We start from the raw sequence: 20,239 nt of genomic DNA, 5'->3' as shown, positions 1-20,239 counted from the left end.
AAGGATACGGGGTAAACCTTTCAGGACTGCGATGAGGAGAAATTTCATCAGCCAGAGAGTGGTGAACCTGTGGAATTTGCTACCACAGAAAGCAGTTGAGGCCAAAACATTGTATGTTTTCAAGAAGGAGTTAGATATAGCTCTAGGGGCGAAAGGGATCAAAGGATATGGGGGAAAGCGGGAACAGGTTACTGAGTTGGATGATCAGCCATGATCATAATGAATGGCGGAGCAGGCTCGAAGGGCCGAATGGCCTACTCCTGCTCTTACTTTCTATGTTTCTAAGAGGCAGGTGAGCAGTGAAAATCTCAACATAAGTGCATGTTATGGTGATTTAAATTCCTACTGAAAACAATTTCTGTTCTAGTAGACAACTTATCCTGCTTAAGTTAAAGGAAGTAGGATTTATCTTTCAAACTGCATTTTAAAGCTTAAAAATTGCATGTTATTTACATCCAATTTATTGCAGATGTGTAAATCTAACTCATGGCTGTCAACATTTTTCGTATCCGTGTATCAACTTTTACATCAAATGCAGAAATTTAAAGCAGAGTATTCTTAGCAATAATGTACTGTTAATGAGTTTTTACATCTGTAAAAAGCTGGAGCTAATTTCAATAAAACAGTATCAAATCAATCACAAAAAGTAAACAAATTTAGCATAATGTCCCATTATGTCAAGCTGCAATCCTCTCATTACAAATAAATGTTTTTTATATTTAAAAAACTTAGTGTTACAGAAACAATTTCTCACTCGTGAAAATGTAGCCACAAGGAGACATAATACATTATAAAAAAATTAAGTTACTTAGACCAGTCCCTTGAGAGGTACATCTTTAGTTATATGAATGCCTCACTATTGACCTTTCTCTGAATGCAAATCTTTAAATGATTGTATCGATACAGTTACAAGAACAGCGATGCTCAAAACATCAAAATTAACTTCTGGTATCCACAATGGGCTTGTATGGGAACTAGGAAGCTGTAAATATAGCCACATGATAATTCAACAATGGGTGTATTAACTTTCCACATGTTTTCTTTATTACTAAAAAAACACTTCCATAAAAATTTTAATTGTGAATAACGTCAAAAGTAGATTGTTGATTTTATGAGATTCAAACCAGTGAAAGCTTTCAGCAACACATTCCAAAAACCTTATGCCTATTTTGAAGATGCTTAGCTTGCAACAGAATTTGTACTATCCCTGAGTAACAAAGGAATTTTTGTATCAACACTGATCTTGTGCCCTGCACACAAGTCACCATTGAAAGCCAAGTAAATGGAAGTATGAGAGATTTATCATGCTTTAAAATATATTTCAATAGTTATATATTACACATTACAAAAATGCCTGAAAATTGACGTAAAAACTTTTAACAGAAATTTCTCCTGCCAGAGAACAAAACTTAAAAAATTAGTTGCATATTATTGTTCAATTTTTTTTAATTGCTACATTGTGACAGAGCACAAATTCTTGATGGAAGGAGGACATGGATCTACCTAATTTAGATAAAGGTGGTAATTTCCCACTTGGTGTGTGCCTGGGGGGTTCGGGGTGGGGTGGGGGGTGGTGGTGGTGGGGGCTGGTGGATGAAGGAGGAGCTGTGGGATTAGGGATACAGCCACATAATCCCTTTATTTGGGCTGTAGTAGGAAAGAAATTGTTCCAGCCTTTGAAAAAGCTATATTTTCCACGCATACCTCAGCACTGTCATAGGCTGCTTAGAGCAAAAGGTTAGCTCGCAATACCCAAAGGCTGAGACAATAATAGAGGCAGGAAGCAATCTGAGTCAGCAATGAAGCAGCACAGCACTTATTATTTAATGAACTGGAAGTGCTGCAGTGTGAGGAAGATTGCCCTGCTTGCTACTCCAGAGTATCCTTTCCAGACGATAGCAGGAAACACGCCTGGCAGGAGGCAATTACCAGGCTTAAGACTGTATGCACTACATGCAAGGCCTGGGAACAGTGCAGGAAGAAGATGGTGCACCTTAAGCAACTTTCCATGATAAGCTTATCCAATGGTAACACTTACCAGATGCATGGTCCTTATGTATGCCACATAGTGCTGCAAGGTAATCCCATGCAATGCCTTCACACAACCATATAGCTCTTTCATTGCTGAGATACATGCCTATATGACACACACTGCAGCAGTAACTCACAAATGAAAGTCTTGATATACACAGCTCCAAAGAGCACTGGGTGGTACTGGGTGAACAGCACATCATGAGTGTGCAGGAGGAGGTGACAGAGAGGTAGAGGCAGCTGTGGGCAGTCCCCCTCAGAGGATAGTGGACAGACACAGCCCTGTTCAGCTGGGCACCGATGCAGGGCCTCAGGAGTCACAGAAATGGAGGCTCAACTTAGACCAGCAGCAACAGAGGTGCTCCCACATAGAAACATAGGAAATAGGAGCAGGGGGCCATTTGGCCCCTTGAGCTTGCTCCACCATTCAATTTGATCATGGCTGATCTTCTACCTCAACGCCATTTTCCCACACTATCCCCGTATCCCATGATATCTTTTTAATATCTGGAAATCTATCGATCTCTGTCTTGAGCATACTCAATGAATGAGCCTCCACAGCCCTCTGGGGTAGAGATTTCTACAGATTCATCACCCTCTGAGTGAAGAAATTCCTCTTCATCTCAGTCTTAAATGGCCTATCTCTTATTCTAAGTCAGTGTCCCCTGATTCTAGACCCCCCCACAATGAGTGGAAACATCCTTCCTGTCAAACCCTGTCAGAACTTTGTATGCTTCCATAAGATCACCTCTCATTCTTCTAAACTCTAGAGAATATAGGCCCAGTCTCTTCAATCTCTCCTCACAGGACAATCCATCCCAGGAATCAGTCTAGTGAACCTTCGTTGCACTCCCTCTATGGCAAGTATTTCCTTTCTTATGTAAGGAGACGAAAAAGGTACACAATACTCCAGGTGCAGTCTCACCAAGGCGCTATACAATTGCAGCAAGACTTTTTTTTTACTCCTTTACTCAAATCCTCTTGCAATAAAGGCCAACATACCATTTTCGTTTATGTCAGAGCTCCCTGAGAGAGTGCGGGTTCATGGGCTGAGAATAGATGAGTCCATCCAGCTCATGTGCATCACCACGGGTCCAGGCTTTGAGCACATGAGCTCCTCCACTGACGGCACAGCCAACCATATGGAGAGCCATAAACAGCAGCACTCTGAGTGCATGCAGGAACTACACAATGACATTCAAAGAATGTAGCCTTGACTGGTCCCTGCATTAATGACGCAGGGATGTTTAGAGGGATGCCAGTTGCGCCCCAACTGGTGGTACCCTTCAGCCATCCAAAGGCTCAGGCAGTCACCGAGGAGGACAAGGATGCCACCCCTCATGGAGCACAATCATCATCATCAGCCTCTTCGGCCCCTCTGACTGTGGAAGCATCTGTGCAGCAGGGCCCAGTGACAGAGGCTGCCCCAGCATTGCCGCAGGTGCAGCAGCCTCTGGAGGTTCCCCCACTGGCACCTCCAGATGAGAACAACTGCCATGTGCATCGCAGCTGCAGGCAGAGACAAGGCTGCTTCCACCTCATCCAAGGCCACAAGGTGAGCATCACGTAGAAGTGACTGAAGCAGAGGTCACTGTGTCAGGCAGAGCACCGAGTGGGTCCCTGGGGTTTCTTTTACCTGTAACTGCTTTTTGAGCACCACGTAAATATTGATACATAAAGCCAGTCACATCAGCTTCCTCTTATTAGCGGCAAGACAAGAAAAAAGCAATGAAGTAGTGAAGGGAAGCAGGGGTTCATGAACAGTGACACCTCTGGGCAGATGTGTATCCTTCATTAGCAGTAAGAGTTGATCTGTTCCAGGCTGCTTCTTCAATGGAAGTGTTCCCACAGGCAGCTCAGAGTAAAGATCTGCTTGGGTCTGCAAAAAAAAAACCCGACCCGAACCCGACAGAACCACATCCGACCCAAGCCCGACCCAGCCCGAGTCCTTCCATTTTTTCCCGCGCCTGATCCGACCCAACCATCAGTTAGCTTACCTCCCATTTTTCACTTTGTTGCTAATCTGCAAAAGGTTAAAACTGTTACAAAACCACCTTTCTAGTCCAAAAATTATATGAACAGAGGAGCCACTTACCTGTGATAGAGCGTGTCCGACCCGAATGCCGGACCCAGAAGTGCAACCCAACCCGACCCGACCTGAACCTGACATGTGTCGTCGGGTCCCATCGGGTTCAGGTCGGGTAGCAGGCCTTTAGCTCAGAGTGAGTTCCAGACCATGCTGATGCTCCTGGGATCAGCTGAAATGAGCCTGAATCAGATGATCCCTGACGTTAATAGCATCCTGGTGAGATTCTCGAGCTTCATGTCAGGCCTAGCCACCTCCCTGTGCATCCGGGACACCTCTGTGTTCTGCATGTTCCTCGTTCTCCCCCTCCTGCTCCTCCTCTTTTTCCAATGAACTGTGTCCATCCAGCAGTTCGCCCTCTTCAAGGTGCATGAAGGGCCATGTTATGGAGAGTGCAGGAGACCACCACAATGTGCGAGACCCTTGCAGAAGTGTACCGTAGAGCGCCACCCAACAGTCCAGGCACTGGAGCCTTATCTTCAGAAGCCCGATGGTCTGCTCAACGATTGTCCTTTTGAGCAGATGGCTTCAGTTGTAGCGCCTCTGTCCCTCTATCTTGGGTTCTCATAGAGGGGTGAGTAGCATTTCTTCAAGGGATATTCATTGTCCCCTAAAATCCATCCTCAGAGTTTGGGGGGTGGAATGAAAAGCTGCGGCTGCCTGGACTGGTGGAAGATGAAGGAGTGATGGTAGCTGCCAGGAAAGTGAGCACACACATGCTGGAAGCTCAATCTCATAGGCCACAAGGGTGTGACAAAGATGCACTACACCTGCAGAAATCCATCAATGGAGGCAAAACCACTCCCCTTTTTATCTGTGAGGCCCCATCTGTATGGAAGTGAATGTACTGTCCAGCTCTTGCAACTAGGGCATCAGTGACCTGCGAGATGCAGTGGCTTGCAACTGTTTCCGTGATGCCACCCAGGTCCACAGCTGATTCTTGGAAGGAGCCAGAGGTGAAGAAGTTCAAGGTCAAAATGACTTTGACATATACTGACAGAGCATGGAGAGCATTGCAGCGAGATGTGAGGTCTTCCACAGCGAAGTCAAATATCTCTGTTAGCATCTGCCTGGAGAGTTGCAGTCTCCTGCAGCGCTGGCTCGCGGTCATCCGAAGGTAGCTCTACCTTCAGCGATATAGCCCATGATGATGGAATGGCCTCTGGTGCTTTGTTGCCCCTCGTCCCTCTCCTCAGCCCTCCTCATGCCCGGGGCTCTGCCCTTCCTAGGCAAGATGTTGCTCTTCATCGCCACTGGACCCGAAATCTGAGAGTTGCCCTCCCATTGCCAGCTGCTGCCTTCCTTGTGCTCAGGTGGCCTCTCAATTGTGGCTGGAAGCCTTGCCCCCTCCTCTTATGGTCCCGTAATGAAAGCAAGGTGACGACCCACTATAATGCCCAAGCACTTAATGACCACTCTCCCTACAACCACTACTGACCCAATGGCATCTGTGCCAATGGCTGAATCACCCTTGGAGCCGTTCTCCCCTTTATCCAGCCACCTAATTTGTTGAGGCCGCCATGACAGGTTCCCGCTGTATATCCACCTCCATGCAAATGGTCTGTTTCTCACCCAGCATGCAGCCCGTATGACCCCACCAAAATCTGAACATGGCTCTCAACAAGCACTCAATGAGTTCTTTAACTATCTTAATTATACGTATTGGCAGATTGGGCGGGTTCTCAGAGCCATCCTCCCCCCGCCTTGGTGAAACTTGCTGCTGTTCCAGCCCCTTGCGGGACCTTAAAAATCCTGCCCATTAACTCTGTTTCTCTTTCCACAGATACTGCCTGACCTGCTGTATATTTCCAGCATTTTGTGTTTTTATTGCATTGTTAAATGCCTGTACACAACTATTTCCTCCAAAAGTGTCATTTCATAACAAACGGCAAGAAATACATTCCAGAAAAGGACATTTTAATCTGTTACAGATGGATTCCAACTTCATTATACAGTAAATATTTATATTGCCAGTTTCCTGCACTGCATTGCTGCTTCTGTGTATTATCTTAATTCTAAAACAACCTTTCACTCTTTAGGCTGTTCATAATGGGCTAGCAGTGTGGTATTCACTGCTTTTTGGAATAGACAGGAGAACAAGGCAGACAATTCCATGTGGTCTCCACTATGATTTGCCAGTCAGGAGAAATTCTTAGTTCTGAGGAATGCTATCCCACTCACTGCATGCATATAAAGGTTTGATTCAAATGAGATGAGATCTGCCTTTGGAGATTGCTTTTTTGATGTGAACACAAATCACATTCTTGAGAAAAAGCCAAAATTTTTATGAAGGCATGACCAGTTAGCCCACTGACTTCTCTAGACACCACCATCTGTCGTCAGCCACAGCTATGAAGCAAGGCCAGTCATGCGGATTCCCCTCTCTCCAAGGCTGCATCAATCATATCATCTCACACTACTGAAACTTTCACAGGCCAACTGTCAACTACTAACACACAGCGAGGGATGGCAAGTTGTTTGAGTATTTTTGTAGTTGAAGCTATGATCTTAACTCACTGGAAGTGAAATGCTCTACTATTGTAACCAACATAAATATCTACTGCTTTGGTTAACCAATCTCTTAGTAAATTTGGCGGTTCATTGATAGAATGACTCACAAAACTCCCGGATGATAAAAATGACTGGCTACAGAAATTGTGGATGGAATCTTGCCTACTTAGTCCCTGCTGGAAGAGCGGGATCATTTTCGGGTTGGGAACCCAATTGTCTAATGGGCGGGCTTTGCCGAGGTTTTCCCAGGGCAACAGCATTAATGTCCCACCTCCAGGCTTTCCGAACAATTAGGATGGGCAGGCAGGATGGCATGTCCATTCTGTCAAAGGAAGGATTTCCAATTAAAGGAACCATAGCATGGATTACAAAGGCTCACGAGCACTTGACAACCACAGGAATAAAGAGGAGGTGAAGTGTGTAACTCTGAAACTTGACGGGATCTGGGAAGGCTGATCCGCCAGGTCTCTCACTTTTACCTGGAGGTCCTGCTATGCATCCACTATTTCCATAGCTACAATTGCCGTTACAGTCCATAGTTGCAGCATAACAACAATCTCCACACAACTGAAGAACAATCATGGAAAGGAATTTCTTCAGAGCTGTAGCCATTCTGCACAGTATGGAAGTATGGACATATGAAACTGATGGGCAGAAAAAGGCCAGCTGTTCCACCAAGCCATGCCATGATGGCTAGAGCATCCTTCAACTCTTCCTTACACAGTAAACAGAGTTGGTGTAAACAGGTTTCTGTTACACTTCCAGCAAAGTTTTGGCAGTAAGTGAGTGTGGTTCCATTGGAAATTGCTGGCCAGTGAAACAGGGTTCTTACATTTGAAATTATAAACGTAATTACCATACTGAGTATTATAAATTGTACCTGTCACAACCATCTCCCATTCCCCCGTCAAGATTTTTTGTTTTATTCGTTCATGGGATGTGGGCATCGCTGGCTAGGTCAGCATTTATTGCCCATCCCGAATTGCCCTTGGGAAGGTGGTGGTGAGCTGCCTTCTTGAACTGCTGTTGACTTTGTAGCGGTTTGATACAACTGAGTGGCTTGTTAGGCCATTTAAGAGTCAACCAAATTGCTGTGGGTCTGGAGTCACATGTAGGCCAGACCAGGTAAGGACAGCAGATTTCCTTCCCAAAAGGACATTAGTGAACCAGATCGTTTTTTATGACAATCGACAATGGTTTCAAGGCCATCATTTATTAATTGAATTCAAATTCCACCTTCTGCTGTGGGATTCGAACCCATGTCCCCAGAACAATACCCCAGGTCTCTGGGTTATTAGTCCAGTGGCAATACCACTACACCACCTCCTTATTCCAACAGACTGAGCATTATTTAAAGTAGGTACTATCTTCACATAGCATAGTGCAAGAAATAGACATGAAATAAAAATTAAGAAATGAGTCCTTACCGCTCTTCTGTGGAACCCAGGTTTTCAATCTCATTCGTGACCTCTGCTATCTCATCCTTCAACCGCTGAAAAAAGATTAGATCCAGTAAGTAACGTCATCACAACATATGCAATGGAATTGCTCTCGAACAAGTCTTTCATAAACAAAACATGGAAACAGAACATTCATGAGGCAAGATCCCTCTGTTCATTATGTGCATCGAAATCATAAATGCGTTTACAATTTTGCTACAAAGGCCAAACAGAGGAAATCTTCCCCCTTGATGTGTGGCAGGTAATGCCTGCAGCCCGTCTACAGAGCTCAGCATGACTTAAATCTCATTATAATCCAATGCTACACCAGTTTTTTTTTTCTCCACACAAATATTTCCTAATACTACAAGGATTCATATATAATTATTCTCAGCCTGGTAATCCAGTTATTCCTCAAACATAGAGCAGTACTATTATATTCAGTCTACTTTCTGAAGGGAGGAGAATCAGGTGACAACACACTCCATATTTCCACGCCCCAAGCCAAACTGTTCCAGTACAGCTACAACATTGGCATTTACCCGGCAATGTGGAAAATGGCCCAGGTATGTCCTGTCCACAAAAAGCAAGACAAATCCAACCCAGCCAATTACCATCCCATCAGTCTACTTCCCAATCATCAGTAAAGCGATAGAATGTGTCGTCGACAGTGCCATCAAGCGGCATTTGTTTAGCAATAACTTGCTCAGTGTGGGTTCTGCCAGGGTCACTCAGCTCCTGACCTCATTACAGCCTTGGTCGAAACATGGACAAAAGAACTGAACTCCAGAGGTGAGGTGAGAATGAAAGCCCTCGACATCAAGGCAGCATTTGACCGAGAATGGCATCAAGGAGCCCTAGCAAAACTGGAGTCAATGGGAATCAGGGATTCCACTGGTTGGAGTCATACCTAGCGCAAAGGAAGATGGTTGTGGCTGTTGGAGGTCAATCATCTCAGCTCCAGGACATCACTGCAGGAGTTCCTCAGGATAGTGTAACAAACCCAACCATCTTCAGCTGCTTCATCAATGACCTTCCTTCAATCATGAGGTCAGAAGTGGGGATGTTTGCTGATGATTGCACCATGTTCAGCACCATTCGCGACTCCTCATATACTGAAGCAGTTCTGTGTAGAAATGCAGCAAGACCTGGACAATATCCAGGCTCTGGCTGATAAGTGGCAAGTAACATTCACGCCTCACAAGTGCCAGGCAATGACTATCTCAAACAAGAGACAATCTAACCATCTCCCCTTGACATTCAATGGCATTACCATCGCTGAATCCCCTATCAAGATCCTGGGGTTACATAGAACATAGAACATTACAGCGCAGTACAGGCCCTTCGGCCCTCGATGTTACACCGACCTGTGAAACCATCTGACCTACACTATTCCATTTTTATCCATATGTCTATCCAATGACCACTTAAATGCCCTTAAAGTTGGCGAGTCTACTACTGTTGCAGGCAGGGCGTTCCACGCCCCTACTACTCTCTGAGTAAAGAAACTACCTCTGACATCTGTCCTATATCTATCACCCCTCAACTTAAAGCTATGTCCCCTCGTGTTTGCCATCACCATCCGAGGAAAAAGACTCTCACTATCCACCCTATCTAACCCTCTGATTATCTTATATGTCTCTATTAAGTCACCTCCTCCTCCTTCTCTCCAACGAAAACAACCTCAAGTCCCTCAGCCTTTCCTCGTAAGACCTTCCCACCATACCAGGCAACATCCTAGTAAATCTCCTCTGCACCCTTTCCAAAGCTTCCACATCCTTCCTATAATGCGGTGACCAGAACTGCACGCAATACTCCAGGTGCGGCCTCACCAGAGTTTTGTACAGCTGCAGCATGACCTCGTGGCTCCGAAACTCGATCCCCCTACTAATAAAAGCTAACACACCATATGCCTTCTTAACAGCCCTATTAACCTGGGTGGCAACTTTCAGGGATTTATGTACCTGGACACCAAGATCTCTCTGCTCATCTACACTACCAAGAATCTTCCCATTAGCCCAGTACTCTGCATTCCTGTTACTCCTTCCAAAGTGAATCACCTCACACTTTTTCGCATTAAACTCCATTTGCCATCTCTCAGCCCAGCTCTGCAGCCTATCTATGTCCCTCTGTAACCTACAACATCCTACGGCACTATCCACAACTCCACCGACCTTCGTGTCATCCGCAAATTTACTAACCCACCCTTCTACACCCTCATCCAGGTCATTTATAAAAATGACAAACAGCAGTGGCCCCAAAACAGATCCTTGCGGTACACCACTAGTAACTAAACTCCAGGATGAACATTTGCCATCAACCACCACCCTCTGTCTTCTTTCAGCTAGCCAATTTCTGATCCAAAGCACGAAATCACCTTCAATCCCATACTTCCGTATTTTCTGCAATAGCCTACCGTGGGGAACCTTATCAAACGCCTTACTGAAATCCATATACACCACATCCACTGCTTTACCCTCATCCACCTGTTTGGTCACCTTCTCAAAAAACTCAATAAGGTTTGTGAGGCACGACCTACCCTTCACAAAACCGTGCTGACTATCTCTAATGAACTTATTCTTTTCAAGATGATTATAAATCCTGTCTCTTATAACCTTTTCCAACATTTTACCCACAACCGAAGTAAGGCTCACAGGTCTATAATTACCAGGGCTGTCTCTACTCCCCTTCTTGAACAAGGGGACAACATTTGCTATCCTCCAGTCTTCCGGCACTATTCCTGTCGACAATGACGACCTAAAGATCAAGGTCAAAGGCTCTGCAATCTCCTCCCTGGCTTCCCAGAGAATCCTAGGATAAATCCCATCTGGCCCAGGGGACTTATCTATTTTCACACTTTCCAAAATTGCTAACACATCCTCCTTGTGAACCTCAATCCCATCTAGCCTAGTAGTCTGTAATCAGTATTCTCCTCGACAACATTTTCTTTCTCTACTGACCAGAAATTGAACTGGAGTAACCATATAAATACCATGGCTACAAGAGCAGGTCAGAGGCTGGAAATCCTGCAGCGAGTAACTCACCTCCTGACTCCCCAAACTTGTCATCCATCTACAAGACTCAAGTCAGGAGTGTGATGGAATACTCACCACTTGTCTGGATGGGTGCACCTCCAACAGCACTCAAGAAGCTCGACAACATCCAGGACAAAGCAGCCTGCTTGATTGTTTGTGGATGGGGTGCCATTCACTCCCTCCACCACTGACGCACAGTGGCAGCAGTGTGTACCATCTACAAGATGCACTGCAGCAGTGCACCAAGGCTCCTTAGACAGCATCTTCCAAACCCGCAACCCTCACCACGTAGAAGGCCAAGGGCAGCAGATGAATGGGAACACCGTCACCTGCAAGTTCCCCTCCAAGACACACACCATCCTGACTTGGAACTGTATCGCCGTTCCTTCACTGTCACTGGGTCAAAATCCTGGAACTCCCTTCCTACCAGCACTGTGGGTGTATCTACCCTACATGTACTGTGATTCAAGGCAGCGGCTCACCAACACCATCTCAAGGGCCATTAGGAATGGGCAATAAATGCTGTCCTAGCCAGCAACGCCCACATCCCAAGAACAAATTTTTTTAAAAAGTAGGAGCTCTCTGAGGAAATCTCTGGATTTCATCATGGCGTGTCTTAATACTGGGCAGGAAAAAGTACACCCTGGATTGTAAGGTATGCAGATCTGCTTAGGGTCAAACCGGCAATTCTGAACACAAGAAAATATTTAGTGCAAAACCCAAAATGATGACACATATCCTTAGGATGTTCTAAAACACCTCACAGCCAATGGAAGTCATTTTCATCTTCAACTGGGGTGGAAACTGGCATTAGCAAACCTGTTATACACCCTGTCCAATTTTCCTATCAATTGACTTCAACAGAAAGGAAAATTGAGAGGTGTTCCCAATACCACCCATTTTGCACACCTAGTTTAATTTTACCCTCTAGATGTCCAGTCAACCTTGGCGGCTAAATGCAGAGGCATTTTGCGCACTGTTGATTAAAGCTCTAAATATATAATTATCTTTTTTGCAGCATTAGTCATGGTTCATGCCTTCCTTATTCAAGAACATTAATCCTTCATCAATTTCCTTCATGACCTTCAATTACAACCAGAGCAATGGCATTTACTGATGCTTTTTAGAATCTCCCCTCTTGTAATTTTATTGAATTACAGACTGTTGCAAAGCCTTATGTTCAACACACTGGTTGTGCGATGAAATTTCACTTGGACATTACAGTTACAAGCTGTTTTTGATGGACATTAAGTATATAAAGGCACTGAATTGATGAATTTTGCAAGATCTATAAAACTTTCACTTCTGCAGAATTCTCCCAGAAGTTAAATCTGATGGATTTACCCACCAAAACAATAATATCAATATGAAATAAAGCACCTGCAGTATTTTGTTTTTATATTAAAATCAGTCTGAAGTTTGTTTTTAAAATCATTATTTGTTGACAATGTTTTAGTGTAATTTCTAATTACCATCTTTTGTTGAGTCCAAAAATTGACTGCAATGTCCGTTAGTAGATTTAAGATTTTATAAATGCCAGAGAACAGAAACTCCAAATGAGTCTCTGAACTACCTACAACCACATATTGTCCATACAATTTAATCAAAATGAAAACATTCAACACAAATCAAAGTACAATCCAGACATTACTGTTTGAAGTATTAATCCTTGATATTTTAATTCATAGTGATATTGTAATATAATAAAATAAATGAAGTGACTCATTACTCAACCTGCATAAGCAGATTAAAGAATGAGACCTGCGTATGTCATTTTCATTATACTTATGAAGAAATGATACATTCTAAACACGAACATGGTCAAAATAAGGATCATGGGAAAGAAATTCAAATCTCATTCCTTCCTCTGAAACTGCAAAAATATTGTGGGCTAAACTACCTTTTGAGTACAAGCATCCATTTTTATACAATTGAAAAATATTTTGTGGTATTTTAATGCTTGTTTTATGTTATATAATTAGACTTTTAGAATTGTTACTACCCTAAAAGAAAAGAAAGACTTGCATTTATAGAGTGCCTTTCACGACTACTGGCCATCTCAAAGCACTTCACAGCCAATGAAGTACTTTTGAAGGATAGTCACTGCTGTAATTTAGGGGGGAAAAAACGGCAGCTAATTTGCACACAGGCCAGATAATTTTTTTTTGATGTTGATTGAGGGATAAATACTGGCCAGGACACCAAGGATAACTCCCCTGCTCTTCTTCGAAATAGCGCCATGGAATCTTTTACATCCACCCCAGCAGTTTAGCATCACATCTGAAAGATGGCACCTCCCACAGCACAGCACTCCTTCAGCACTGCACTGGAGTGTCAGCCTTGACATTTGTACTCAAGCCATGGAGTGGGACTTGAACCCAGAACCTCCTCATTCAGAGGCAAATGTGCTACCAACTGAGCTGTGGCTGACATCACATACAGGAGATTTGCCTGAATGCTTATGGAGCTGGCTTTAAGGACACTAGCATTTCTTTAACGGTTCTCCCATTGAATCCGTAGGATGCAGCAGAGACACTGCTGATGGAATTTCTCTAGCGCTGTTATGTGTCGCTGATACACAGTCCAGGTCTCTAGGAGCGTGGGGACAACAGCTGTTGACTTGCGGAAGTCGTTGTTGTCAAACACTCACTGCCGTAGTTTGTAGAAGGCTGAGCTGGTGCAGCTGATTGGGTGTTGGAACTCCTAGTCAATGGTGGCCTTTTAAGAGGGGTGGCTGCCAAGGTATGGGAAGTGCTCAACATATTCCAAAGTCTCTCCTTCAACATATATAGGAGTGGAATATTTGGCTAACCAGGTGTGGGTTGATATATGAGTTTTGTTTTGGTAACATTCAAGGACAGGTCAAGTCTCTTGTATGCAGTATTGAAGAGATCGAGAGTGGTGTGCAAATCTGGTGCAGAGGGGCAACAAAACTGCAGTCATCCGCAAACTGTAGATCATGTATGTCTATGGTGGTCAGTTTAGTTCTGGCACAGAGGTGACTGAGGTTAATGAGTTTCCCATCTAGACGGTATTTAATATTCACACCAAAGGGCAGCTGATCTTTCATGAGGTGACTAGCCGCTGTCTGGTAGATTGAAAATATTATGGGGGTTATCACACAGCCTTGCTTGACCCGGTCCGGACTTTGAAGGCGTCTGTTTCAGATCTCCCACTCAAGACAGTTGCGGTCATATCACCGTGAAGCAAATGCAGGATTGTGATGACGTTTCTGTGACATGCAAATCTTTGGAGCACAATCCACAGAGCTTTGTGATTTACTGAGTCAAATGCTTTGGTCAGGTTGATGAATGCAATCAAGAGTTCTTGGTGTTGTTCTCGACATTTTTCCTGGATTTGTAGGGCAATAATGACCATGCCGGATGTTCCTCTGGAAGGTTTAAAATCACACTGCGTCTGAGAGGATTTCCTCAGCACAGGAAATAAGTGATTCAGGAGAATGCATGTCAGAGTTTTCCCTGCTATAGACAGGAAGGAAATACCTCGATAGCTTCCAAAGCATGATCTAGCTCCCTTCTTGAAGATAGTTACAATTGTCACATTCCTGAAGTCGAGTTTGGGTTGGGGTGAGGGGGGGCTTTTGGGGGAGGGAAGAGTTCTTTTTCCTCCCAAATCCGTAGGATGAGTGCATGGAGTCTTCATTTGAGGAAAAGCCCACCAGCTTTGAAAACCTCAGCCGGAATACCATTGGGGCCACAGGCTTTGTTGTTTTTCATCCATTTGATTGCATGTTGCAACTCTCCCATTGATGGTGTTGCATCCATGGATTCTACACAGGATACTGGGGGATAGCCTAAAGAGTATCAACTGCGACTATGGATTCACAGTTGGAGTTGTTGAAAATGTTCTTTCCAGCATTGACAGATGGCATTGTCATCCTCAAGAAGAGACACACCATCCTGTGAGTGAAGGGGATTTTGTCCATTTGACCTTGGTCTATAGATCGCCCTGGTGGCTTCAAAAAAGCTTTGCATGTCATGACGGTCAGCATATTGTTCGATCTCTCGGGCTTTCTCTTCACACCACTTGTCCTTTATTTGCCGGATTTGTTGCTGGGTGTCAGCCTTGACCTGTTGGAATGCTGTCTTCTTGACTTGTGACCGTGGGTCATTCTGCCAGGCAATGAAGGCTGCTCGTTTTTGTTCATAAGGACATACGAATTAGGAGTAGGAGTAGGGATATTTCAGCATAGTTTTCATCGAACCAGTCCTGGTGACGACAATGCTCGAACCCAATGGTCTGGACACAGGAGTCTAGTACAGCTGACTTTATTTGTTCCTACTGTTCTGAAATTGAGTTGGATGTATGAAGATTTTCCAGATCGATTGCGAGCTGCACTTGGAATTCCTCTCTTCGGTCGGGCTGCTTTACGGCTGAGATCTTCTTCCTCTTGGACTTTTGAGTGTGGCGATGTTTTGGTGCTAGATGGATGTTCATCACTGATCGAACAAGTCGATGATCTGTCCATCAGGCATCAGTACCCCGCGTGGATCAAGTGATACAGACATCACTTAGAACCTGGACTCGAACAATGGCATAATACAAGAGGTGCCAGTGCTTTGATCTAGGATGCCTCCATGTGGATTTGAATTTGCCCTTCTAGCAGAAGAGGGTGTTTGTTATAATGAAGCCATGCTGAGCACACTTTCTCAGCAGGAGGACAACATTTGCATTGGCTTTTTCCCACCCCATTTTTCCCAATTTTTCCTTTCCAGACATCAGAATCATGGCCAACCAACCCTGGCATTAAAGTCCCCCAGAAGGATGATCTTCTCTTCTCTTGGGTTTGCAGTGAGGACTTCATCATGGTCAGAATAGGACTTTTCCTTAACATCTTCATCGGAGTCAAGCGTTGGGGCATAAGCACTAATGACGGTGGCATATTGATTACGACTGAGCTGCAGGTGAAGTGTCACGAGTCTTTCATTTATGCTGTTGGGGAGTTCTGGCAGTGCATCCAAGATCCTATTCCAGATGGCAAAACCAATTTGTGGGCACAAGGGTCGCTGTCGGCCTTTCTTTTCCAGTGGAAAGTGCATCCCCCTGCTTGTTCCTTCAGATTTCCTTCTCCTGGAAGGCAGGTCTCACTTAGGGCAACAATGCCAATTTGAAGTCTTGAATCATGATCCGACTTTCTGGACGGTCATTCTTGAGATTATCCATGAGTGTTCTAACATTCCAAGTTGCAAAATTTAAAGTAAAGTATTCTTTCTTGGACCCACAGGGTGTGGTTTCCCCAGCCAGGAGAAATTGGGACAGCCTATTATTAGGGCACCATTTCTAGCCTCCTCCCCATTTGCCGTGAGCAGTGGGTTTCCTGAAGAGGACAGTCACAGACACTGCTGCCCAAAGACACCTCTGTCCCAACACGGGTGTCCAACGACCTTCATGCATCTGTCATGTGTGTGCAGATTCTTGACTAGAGACTCCCAGGTTCACAGCCCTGGCCCCGTCACCAATTCTCCATCGCCACAAGATTTGGCATGTGTAATGAATTTTAGGTAATTTCCCTATAAATGCATTATGAATTATAATTTTTCTATTTCTAAAGAATAAATGTAGTGCCTTTTAAGACCTCAGGATGTCTGAAAGTGATTCACAGTCATTGAAATACTTTTGTAGCATTACAATCCAGAGATTTTTTGTTCATTTGTTCCTGGGATGTAAGCATTGCTGGCAAAGCCAGCATTCATTGCCCAGCCCTGTATGACCTTGAGAAGGTGGTGTTGAGCCGCTTTCTTGAACCGCTGCAGTTCATCTGGTCTAAGTACACCAACAGTGCTGTTAGGAAGGGAGTTCCAGGCTTTTGGCCCCACGTCTGTAAAGCAATGGCAACATAGTTCCAAGTCAGGATAATGTGTGGCTTGGAGGGCAATTTGCCAGTGGTGATGTTCCCATGCTTCTGCTGTCCTTGTCCTTCTATGTGGTAGAGGTCTTGGATTTTGAATGTGCTGTCAAAGGAGGCTTGGCAAGTTGCTGCAGTGCATCTTGTAGATGGTACACACTACTGTGTGCGCCAGTGGTGGAGGGAGTGAATGTTTAAGACAATTGACAGGATGCCGATCAAGTGGGCCGCTTTGTTATGGATGGTGCAAGTTTAAGTGTTGCAGCTGCACTTATCCAGGCAAGTGAAGAGTATTCCATCACACTCCTGATGTTGTGCCTTGTAGATGGTAGACAGGCTTTGAGGAGTCAGAAGGTGAGCTACTCACCATAGAATTCCCAGCCTCTGACAGGCTTCTGGAACCAAAGTATTTATATTGCTAGTCCAGTTAAGTTTCTGGTCAATGGTAACCCCCAGGATGTTGACAGTGGGGGATTCAGCAATGGTAATGTCGTTGAATGTGAAGGGGAGGTGGTTAGATTCTCCCTTGTTGGAGATAGTCACTGTCTGGCATTTGTTGGGTGTGAATGGAACTTGCCACTTATCAGCCCAAACCTGAATGTTGTCCAGGTTTTGCTGCATGTGGACATGGACTGCTTCAGCATCTGAGGAGTGGCGAATGGTACTGAACACTGTGCAATCATGAGCGAACATCCCTACTTCTGACCTTATGATGGAGGGTAGGTCATTGATGAAACAGCTGAAGATGTGGAGCTTAGGACACTACCCCGAGGAACTCCTGCAGCGATGTTCTGGAACTGAGATGATTGGCCTCCAACCATATTCCTTTGTGCTAGATAAGACTCCAAACAGTGGAGTGTGTTCCTCCTGATTCCCAATGACTTCTGTTTTGCTAAGACTCCTTCATGCCACACTTGGTCAAATGCTGCTTTGATGTCAAGGGCAGTCACTCTCACCTCACTTCTGGAGTGCCACTCCTTTGCCCATGTTTAGACCAATGCTGTAATGAGGTCTGCAGCAGAGTGGCCCAGGCGGAACCCAAACTGAGCGTCAGTGAGCAGTGCCACTTGATAGCACAGTCAACAACATCTTCCATCACTTTGCTGATGATTGAGAGTTGACTGACGGGGAGGTAAATGGCCAGAATAGACTGGTTCTGCTTTTTGTGGACAGGGCACACCTGGGCAATTTTCTACATTGTGAGGGGTTATCATTGACCAGAAACTGAACTGGACCAGCCACATCAATACCGTGGCTACAACAGCAGGTCAGAGGCTGGGAATTCTGCACCGAGTAACTCACCTCCTGACTCCCCAGTGTCTGTCCACCATCTACAAGGCACAGGTCAGGAGTGTGATGGAATACTCTCCACTTGCCTGGATGGGTAAAGCTCCAACAACACTCAAGAAGCTCAACACTATCCAGGACAAAGCAGCCTGCTTGATTGGCACCCCATCCACCACCTTCAACATTCACTCCCTTCACCATCGACGCACAGTGGCAGCAGTGTGCATCATCTACAAGATGCACTGCAACAACTCATCAAAGCTCCTTCGACAGAACCTTCCAAACCCGCGACCTCTACCACCTGGAAGGACAACAGATGCATGGGAACAGCATCACCTGCAAGTTTCCCTCCATACAACACACCATCCTGACTTGGAACTATATCACCATTCCTTCACTGTCGCTAGGTCAAAATCTTGGAATTCCCTTCCTAACAGCCCTGTGGGCGTACCTACACCAAAAGGACTGCAGCGGTTCAAGAAGGCAGCTCACCACCACCTTTTCAAGGGCAATTAGAGATGGGCAATAAATGCTGGCCTAGCCAGCGATGCCCACATCCCATTAACGAAGAAAGAAAAAATAGATACCAGTGTTGTAGCCATACTGGAACAACTTGGCTACGGGCACCGCTAGTTAGGGAGCACAAGTCTTCAGTTCTACAGCCAGGTTGTTGTCAGAGCCCAGCGCCTTTGCTGTATCCAGTGCTTGCAGCCGTTTCTTGGTATCACATGGAGTGAATCGAACTGGCTAAAGACTGGCATCTGTGATGTTGAGGACCGCAGGAGGAGACAGAGATAGACCGTCTACTCAACACCTCTGGCTGATGATGGTTGTAAATGCCTTATCTTTTGCACTTGTCTGCTCGGCTCCCTCATCATTGAGGGTGGAGATGTTTGTGGAGGCTCCTCCTCCTGTTAGTTGTTTAATTGTCTACCACCATTCACGAATGGATGTGGCAGGACTGCAGAGCTTTGATGTGATCCGTTGGTTGTAGGATCACTTTACTCTTGTCTATCGCATTCTGCTTCACCTGTGTAGTCCTGTATTGCAGCTTCACCAGGTTTGCACCTCATTGTTAGGTATGCCTGGTGGTGCTCCTGGCATGATGGCAATGGTAGAGTGAGGGATATGCCAGACCATGAGATTAGATTGTGGTTGAATACAATTCTGCTGATGGCCCACACCGCCTCATCGATGCAGTTTTGAGCTGCTAGATCTGTTCTGAATCTATCCCATTTAGCACGGTGGTATTGCCACACAATACGTTGGAGTGTTTCCTCAGTGTGAAGATGGGACATCCTCTCCACAAGGACTATGCAGTAGTCACTCCTACCAATTCTTTTGGGCCTCCTTATCTCGAGAGACAATGGATACGCGCCTGGAGGTGGTTTGTGAAGCAGCGCCTGGAGTGGCTATAAAGGCCAATTCTGGAGTGACAGGCTCTTCCACAGGTGCTGCAGAGAAATTTGTTTGTTGGGGCTGTTGCACAGTTGGCTCTCCCCTTGCGCCTCTGTCTTTTTTCCTGCCAACTACTAAGTCTCTTCGACTCGCCACAATTTAGCCCTGTCTTTATGGCTGCCCGCCAGCTCTGGCGAATGCTGGCAACTGACTCCCACGACTTGTGATCAATGTCACACGATTTCATGTCGCGTTTGCAGACGTCTTTATAACGGAGACATGGACGGCCGGTGGGTCTGATACCAGTGGCGAGCTCGCTGTACAATGTGTCTTTGGGGATCCTGCCATCTTCCATGCGGCTCACATGGCCAAGCCATCTCAAGCGCCGCTGACTCAGTAGTGTGTATAAGCTGGGGATGTTGGCCGCTTCAAGGACTTCTGTGTTGGAGATATAGTCCTGCCACCTGATGCCAAGTATTCTCCGAAGGCAGCGAAGATGGAATGAATTGAGACGTCGCTCTTGGCTGGCATATGTTGTCCAGGCCTCGCTGCCGTAGAGCAAGGTACTGAGGACACAGGCCTGATA

General features: G+C 45.3%; 1 protein-coding gene across 4 annotated transcripts in view; it reads right to left on the bottom strand.

The window, feature by feature from the left end:
- The window catches only part of cyth1b (cytohesin 1b), a 295,924-nt gene that overhangs the window by 87,480 nt on the left and 188,205 nt on the right, over nt 1–20,239 (bottom strand). For all 4 annotated transcript variants that reach the window (XM_068058351.1, XM_068058349.1, XM_068058350.1 and 1 more), the window contains exon 3: nt 8,056–8,120. In XM_068058351.1, the coding sequence (XP_067914452.1) occupies nt 8,056–8,120 (65 nt within the window). The remainder of the gene's footprint in view (nt 1–8,055; nt 8,121–20,239) is intronic.

This window comes from Heterodontus francisci, chromosome 26 (genome assembly GCF_036365525.1).
Source record: "Heterodontus francisci isolate sHetFra1 chromosome 26, sHetFra1.hap1, whole genome shotgun sequence".
Taxonomy (NCBI): Eukaryota; Metazoa; Chordata; class Chondrichthyes; order Heterodontiformes; family Heterodontidae; genus Heterodontus; species Heterodontus francisci.
Note: the sequence above shows the minus strand (reverse complement) of the source record. Positions and strands in the feature narration are given on the sequence as shown.